Below are 8,170 nucleotides of genomic sequence, written 5' to 3'. Positions count from 1 at the left end.
GTAAATGATATTTCAGTAAACTAATTTAATTACTGAAATGAGATCTCTATCATTTAACACCTTGAACCAAACTAAAAGGAAACCATCGTTTCACTTCTTCATCAGAAGCTATAGATGTTCATATCTATGATTAACACTCCCACTCAATTATACTACCGAGTTCCCAAGATGTAAGTATGGGCTAGTCCGTAGGGTAAGCTGGTAACGAACAAGTCAAAGAACTCAAATAATACAATCAGTTAGAATACTAACCACTCAGAATTGAGATTGAATTGACCTATGGTCAACTATATGATATGACTAGAATAGATAATAACGGTATGTTTACTTATCTTATCAACTGTCAATATCGGTCCTGTCCGATGTAACAAATACATTCGATCTTATCTACTTTGCTAATGTTCTGGAAAGAACATAACACTGTAATGTGTAAGTAGATCATATCGTAGATTGGCAAGTCAGTATAAATCCGGTGCACTGACTAATCTTAGGACTAACTTATTTTGAACATATAATCATATTTATATTCCACTGTGATTACATCACTATAAATAAGATTAGCTATATGCTCGGGATTTAATAGAAGTTTATATTAAACAAATAACCATGAAAATAAAACATGTGAGCAAAGCGATTGACCAAGTCAAAAAATGATTTCTATTCTTTTATTGATAATAAAATGAGATTACAAAGAATTTGGGTTTTAATTAGGGCATAAAACCCCAACAGATTCAACCCTAGACCTCCTTAGCTTGTTCATCATCAAAGCTTGCTCAGAAATTCCCTAAAATTCCCATCAACTCAGCTCAAAACACAGCTCAATCCATCAAAAACCCTTAAAACTGAAATCTCTAAAACTTACCTCAAAAATTGATGTGTTATTGCCAAATCTTCAAGTCTAACCCAAGATCCTTGATGCACAGCCTACCATTGCTCTCCACTAAGCTTTGCTCCAAGAAAAATGGAGCGGAATGGTGCAAAAATGCATAAACCGACCCTTGTGAAAACCCCTCTGTTTTCTCTCTTTTCTTTCTTTCCTTATTCTTTCTTTTCTTTTCTTTCAGCATTCTCACTCTCTATAAAGCCTTAAAAAAACCTATCTTTAAAAGCCAAATGACCAAAATGCCCTTCCTATTAACTCTAAATCCTTTTGTCCAAATAGGGTCATTTTAGTCATTTTACCCAATTCCCGCTAATCCTCAAGTGTCTCTAATATTTTCCCGCTACCTTCCAACACCTGATAAACCACCAAATAAGTATCCCCCATCATCAAAATAAATCTCAATCTATTCACTGAATTCCTGTTCATACCCCCAGGCTCGCCCCAAGCCGGGTATAAATTCCCGCTATGACTTTCCGCTAGCCTGCTCACTGGGATCGCCTCGAGTCGCAAATCACAGATACACCCACATACCACTGTGGTCTCAACAATCATCACATATCAATACATTTATGCCCTACTAACACGATCCGGGCCTACATGCATACTAATATACATAGTCATGCATCTCAGATAAACAAATAGTCATATAACATGCTTTAAATCATAACCATGCATTTAATTCATAAAAAAATCACACATAAATCCCATCATGCCCTCCTGACACGCTAATCAAGGCCCTTAAGCCTTATTAGCGGATTTGGGTCGTTACAATTCGCATGATGTACGTAAGCATCTGTGAGTATAATTAGTGTTTAAATGCCTGCTTGATGTATGAAAATAGGCGAACAACTACCTCTTGCTTTTCACATTCTATAGGAACGAATAGATGCCTTATTGTTGTCCACCTTAGATGCATCACTTTAGGTGAGCCTTACTCTGATCTTTATTCGCTATAATCATGGGCGAATAGAACCCATAACCCTTCATGGGCCCTGTTTGTTCCTCAACATGTCCTCTTCTGTTCGTTTCAGATAGGTTCTATCCCCACTATGAATATAGCTAGTGGCGAACATATTCTTTGAATAAGTTATGCTCACTTTTTACATGAGCCGAAGCGCGAGTAGACCGCTTCTGACGAATATATGCGAGCGGGCATTCTTGCTGGAAGTTTATATCTGCGATGTAGTCTTGTTCGTTCGCCTCGTGGTTTTCATTTGACACCAATAGATAAACGTCGACGAACATGATATTTTTGCACCTTATTATGAATGATACGACTTCATAGCATGACATGCGAGTTTTATCCATTGGACCTATTTGATGCATATATGTGTTATGGGGCCCACATCTTCCGTTAGGCCATGCTCATAAGTAGCCTATTTGTGGCACAAACATGTACTCCCCTTTCCAATGAGTGTATGCTCACACTTAGCAATTACTACTCAACTACTCAAACAGACATCACACGTCTGTTCCTTAAGTTGAATTTGCTAGGGTCTTGTAAATAGAATGTTTGAATCAACCCATAAAACGAACATGATGCTTGAACTAACCCATAAACAAACAGGATGATTGAACTCCTTTTATGAGCGATTTCTTTTATTCTCCCCAAGTATAGTTCCTTTTGTAAGCTATCTCATTTCTATGTTCTAGTATCTCTTTAGTTCTGTTCGCCCTAGCTGTACACTTATGGGCGAACATGCCTCATATTGTGTATGTGCGAACATAATCCTAATCTTTCCTTTCCTTTTCAAGTACTTGATTTTTCTTGGTCTTCGAGGAGTCTGGTTAAGCCTCGTCCTTCGAAGTGTACAGGGATCTGTTTGTCCCTATTTGCTTCTGAGCTAGGACCAAGTCCATGCCTCCCAAGAAATCAAGAGTGTTAAGGAAGAGGAAAAATGTCAACTATACCAAAAAAGAGCTTGGAGAAATCTTTAGCTCGGATAGCTTTGTAACATCGAGATCCATCTTTTTCTACAAGTGACTTATCCCATTTAATAGATAAGTATGGACTTATTGACAAACCCGGACTTAGAGTCCCTATTAATGATAAGCAAGCAGGGTTCCCATGTTAGGAATGGTTCCTAGTGTGCAGTAGAAATTGTGGTAATAGTATACAACAAAAAATTTCATATAAACAACTTTTATGTGAGGATATTTTAATATGCAATATTTTAATCAATATATAATATGAATATGAAATATAATACGAAAATGTTTGACCTCTTGTAGCCTATCAAGAATCCTTGAATCTTTTCGTATATGTTTCGATATTCCTATCCTTGCTTGAGTACTCACACCTAGATCTTCCAAGACATTCTCTACACCTCAAAATGTGGGTGGACACATAGAGAACAAGGATCAATTTTGTGAATCAAAAGTATTCTTAACACATGAGACTTTTGATTATAGGGTAGAGAGAAAATGTTTTTTCTTTTTTGTGAAAAAGATGATAGTTTTTATTCTCTCTATAAAACTTGTCAAAAACTTGTTGTTAATATTTTCTATCAAATAGAATATATAAACATTATTACCATAATAATAATAATAAAGAAGAAGAAAAATCAATCACCTTTTATAATAATAATAATGATAATAGACAAAAATCTAACATTTCATTTTAAAATCCTTTTTAAAATTTGTAATTAATTAATTAAAAAATAAAAATGAAAAACCAATATCTGATGAAATCAGATGCGCCACACGCGTCCAAGCCCTATGCGTGTGGCCTATCCCTAAAAAAATGAGATTTTGATTTTTCATGTGTTTTTACTTTTAATTAATTAATAATTATATATTCAAATAATGTATCATCTTTTTAAGGAAAAAGATAACAACTTAAATTTTAAAATTCAAATTTTGAATTTTCATCATCAGCTTATTATTAATTAAATGAATATAATAATCAAAACTAATTTTGACTATCCATATTTATCTATTCACACTTAAATAAAACAATTGATTATAATCAATTTCTTTTATTTCTACACAATTTCGAAATTGCACAAATGCAATAATAAATTGTTCAACTTCAATTATCACATAATTGCACATTTATCCTGAAGATTAAATATTCTCTAGAATAGCCTATTCACAATTTAACCCTTGTATTAACTCTTACCTTGATTCATGTTGATAGAGCCATCCCGAGGATCTATGGATCGATAATTCCAAGCTCCAATAAATAAAAGATTATTAACCAAAACTCTTTGATTCAATAATCATATTTATTAATCTCATGATTATTCCACTATAAATATGAGACTAAACTCTTGAGAATTAAAGACATATTTACTGAGTACTTTATTGTAACCACAAAGTGTCTATTGATATAATCATTACATACAAATTAATCATCTATTGATGATTCATAATAAAATGAGAATAAAATTACCATTTTACCCTTTTAATTATATCTTGATTCCTAGTGTATCATTGACTTTACTAGTGAAGGTTAATTCATAATCTTATTATGAATTTGACGTCAATAACATTTTCAGTTCCCAAAGCCAACCCAATAGGGAATCATCATTCAATCTATAAGAATGTATAGATTCAATATCTGTTAAACTATGTCCCCAGTCATATACATCATTGAGTCTCCAAAACAATTGTTCTTAGCCTGATCATTCTGAAAAACTGTAATGCATGAATCAAAGGATCAAGTAACATATATAGGAGTTCATAGTAACTTCAGAATTAAGATCAGTTTGTATATGATCATCATTTGATGTGTTTTATAATACTACGAAACTGTATTTAAACAAGTATTATTAAAACACATCTGGTCCAATTCTACATACTCTCAACATGCAAAGTACATCCACTAAAATGTCCTACTACACTAGTAATCCAGATCTAGGTCACATGTATTCATAATACTAATGGACCGTACTAGCAGTAATTAATCTAAAGATTCCATAACTTTATTTTATTGCTAACTATTTAAGTTCATTATCTCAATCTCGATCATCTCATACCAATATGAGATTGAGAACAAATAGATGAACTTGTGAATTTTCTGATATTTACTTAGTATTATTAGCAATAATATAGTACATAAGCTACATATATACAATTATTCAATTAATTTATTTATTTCATTAAAACCATTGTCTACTACAATTTCTTTTAGGGCACAATTCCCAACATCCCACCAGACGGGTATACTGCTTGGAGTCTCATGCATTGCCAAGCAGGTGCCTTCCTTCCACTTCATCCGTACATTGTGGAAATATGTGACTATTTTGGAATAGCCCCATTCCAACTGACGTCGAATAGTTACAGACTATTGGTGCTGCTGTGTATTTTGTATAGAGTATTAGATTGGTCTCCCCCTGATGCTTTGGAGGTTCACTACTTGTTCAATATCAAGTCCAACCGTGTATCAGGTTATGAAGGATTCTACTACTTGTGTAGCTATTCTGGTGGAGAAGTCCTCAGGAGTGGTGTTTCCAACCCTGGTCGCTACTGTAGTCAATACGTTTTTACCAATGCCGTCAAGTCTGAGCATAGGTCATTCCGTGATATTGGTAAGTGTCTGGCCGTTTTCCTTTGATAAGGTTGTTTGTTCGTATCCATCACTGTATGCTCACTCTGTTCGCATACTTTGATGTTTCAGGTCGTTATAGGCGACCGACTCCAATGCGAGGGCGACTTTCTAAGTTATGTCGATTGGATGGAAAGTATAGGAATGCATCTTTCCTTATCAATGATGACAATTTACGATTGGTCGGTCTACTCGAACCACACCAGTCATTGGATCATCTATCGCTGCCTTCGGAGTTTGACTATGTTTGCTTTTCTGAAGTTCAAGAGTCTATACATGAGAGGCGATCAAAAGAGGTTTATATTGTTCGTGATGAGCCTGAGTCAGTTCACTTCGAGGTTTCATGTGCTTGTTCTTCCTCAAACAGTCTTTGTTCTAGGTTGCCCAACTGTTCAGAGTTTGACTTATTGCTAGTGCCTCTCCCTTCTGAAACTTTTAGTGATGTGGGAGGTCTTGGTCTATCCCTTAGAAATGAGGAAATATCCCTCCCTCATTGGTTAAATGAATACTTTCTAGAGGAAACTTTTACTGATAATCCTTCTGGTATACTATTTTTTCTTAACTGCATTATGACTGATATATATTTTTTTCATCTTATCTGACCATTTTTCTTTCGGCATGAGACATGAATGCTCGAGCTTTGTTTGGTGGCCCTGAGGTTGTAGGAGCAAGGGCTAAAAAGAGGAGGAAGCAGTTAGTGAACAAGAATAAGGGAACCCTTCGGAGTCTTCTTTTATTCGTTCAGGCCAAAGTCGGCCTCTAGCTGGGGTTATACTGCCAGCCCCTGCAGCGACAGCTAGTGTGGTTCCCACAACCTGGTCCTTATCTCCTATATTACCTTCTTGTGTTCAAATGGTGGAACCTAGACTTGAAGAGGTCATCCAGAGTGACCAGATACTGGCAGAATGGTCTTTCTCCGGAGTTTGCCTCCCTAGTGAGATCGTTCGTCATTCTATTGCCAACACTGTTCAGGTATGGTTCTTCTCTTATTATTGTACTTGTTATCTTTCCGCTCAATTTTCTGTATTGATCTCTTTTTCTCCCTTGCAGACAATGATCACCTTGACCAACCTATCTGAATCTATCGAGCAGTTGAAGAAGGATAAGAAAGATACATGTCGTGCCCTCATGTCTGAGATAGACACTGTTCATGGTGAGAGGAACAATTGTAAGACTGAGCTCGAGCAACTCAAAAGTTCTTCTTGTACCAAGATCAATCAACTAAGGGCTGAGATTGATCGTCTTCAGAAGTCTCACGCTGCTGAGGTTGAGCAACTTAAAGCTGATGCAGAAGCTGATCGCCTTCAAACCCTTGAAGAAGAAGGAGATATCTTAAATAACACGTTCTTTCAGGTCTGCAACCACAACCGTAGTACTGATTTAACATTTCTGAATGGCAGAGTGAAGTCCCTACTAGAGGCTTGCGAACAAAGACTTGTTGATGAAGAAAGCTCTTCTGTTTGTACCTCCTTAGTACAGCCAGGGAATGGTGATGTTTCAAGGCCTAAAGACCTTGCTACCAGCACTTCTGCTGACCCTTTAGCTGCATTGGGAGGCCAGACCCTTGAGCCAGAATCCTGATAGCTTAGTCTCTAGTGCGCCTTATGTTGGAGTATTTTATACTTGCATACTCTTGACTCTTTATTTTCTTTTGTAGCCTGTACTTGCATGCCAACGAACAAACCATTTTGCCTTTTGTTCTTAGTGCGAATAGGCTAGTTTCCTTTAGTGCATGATACGAACAGAGGATTTTTACATGCACCAGTGAACATACTAGTTTTCCTTTTGTGAATGGTACGAACAACTTGTGTGTTTTTATATCTGCTTTCTCTCTTTTCATGGCTTGTGTTTGTCTCACCTTTAGGCTCAGGCGAGTAGACACAACTTCGCCTTTGTAGGTAGAACGAACAGGACAAGAGCATGCACATTTTTTCCTTTTTGGGTAGAACAAACATAACACTTCTTTGGAAAATTTGTAAAAAGTTTATCTTATCTTGTGTGTTCTTACACCCCATATGCCCCCAAGTGATTAAGGAGTTTTGGTCCTTGATCTCTTGATAGCAGAATTCATTTTTCGTCACCATAGGCTAACCGAATCGTTCTGTTCATTTCACGTATATAAACATAGTCAAACAAGCTATGCTATACGAACAGGTCACTAAAGGTTATTCCTCAAATTGGTAGGCGACCAAAATTGGAGGTTGTCCTTTAATGGTGATCGATCGTGGTTTAAAAGTTGTTCTATTTCTTAACAACGATTAGGTTATGAGATTATCTTCCAAACTAGCATAATTTGAAGTTATCCTTGATCAAAGTTCAAGGTTATCCTCTTTTTTGAATATGCTTCCGAGTTTGTGTATCACTCGGTTCGAACCTAGTTCAGCCATGTTTAAATGTTTGCTTAATATTTACCTGTTAGTATTCATGCCTTATTCCTGGTTAGGACTAGGATTTTATAACTTTGATTTTTCATGTTAGTTTATTAAGTTTTATTTGGAATCATCTTTGACAATCCGAGTTATTGTTCTAGCTCGGTTTTTATTTCCGAATTTTACTTTTATACTAACTTGAATTTTTCAAAGCTTGATTGTGTTATTTAAACTTTCAAGTACGTCTACTTGTTTTGTTTATTGTCACAATCATTGTGCATACTTATTTAAACATATAAGTATGATGAGCTTATAACTGCTCGAAACTCATACTCTTTTTTTCATGGAAACATGATAGGTTAGAATATA

At 35.7% G+C, this 8,170-nt stretch overlaps 1 protein-coding gene across 1 annotated transcript; it reads left to right on the top strand.

Moving 5' to 3' along the window:
* Positions 1 to 3,843: 3,843 nt before the first annotated feature.
* LOC133796176 (uncharacterized) lies at positions 3,844 to 7,252 on the top strand. The gene is made up of 2 exons (XM_062233657.1): positions 3,844 to 6,404; positions 6,483 to 7,252. The coding sequence occupies exons 1-2, from the start codon at positions 6,285 to 6,287 to the stop codon at positions 7,011 to 7,013; spliced, it is 651 nt and encodes a 216-aa protein (XP_062089641.1). The 5' UTR covers positions 3,844 to 6,284; the 3' UTR covers positions 7,014 to 7,252.
* The last annotated feature ends 918 nt before the right edge of the window (positions 7,253 to 8,170 follow it).

This window comes from Humulus lupulus, chromosome 1 (genome assembly GCF_963169125.1).
Source record: "Humulus lupulus chromosome 1, drHumLupu1.1, whole genome shotgun sequence".
Taxonomy (NCBI): Eukaryota; Viridiplantae; Streptophyta; class Magnoliopsida; order Rosales; family Cannabaceae; genus Humulus; species Humulus lupulus.
This window is presented reverse-complemented; position numbering and strand designations above follow the sequence as displayed.

Bases quoted from the DNA above. Each gene is read 5' to 3' on its own strand.
- LOC133796176 (XM_062233657.1), top strand. From the start codon at position 6,285: ATGGTGGAACCTAGACTTGAAGAGGTCATCCAGAGTGACCAGATACTG. The intron at 6,405-6,482 runs GTATGGTTCTTC...TCTCCCTTGCAG, and splicing joins CTATTGCCAACACTGTTCAG to ACAATGATCACCTTGACCAA.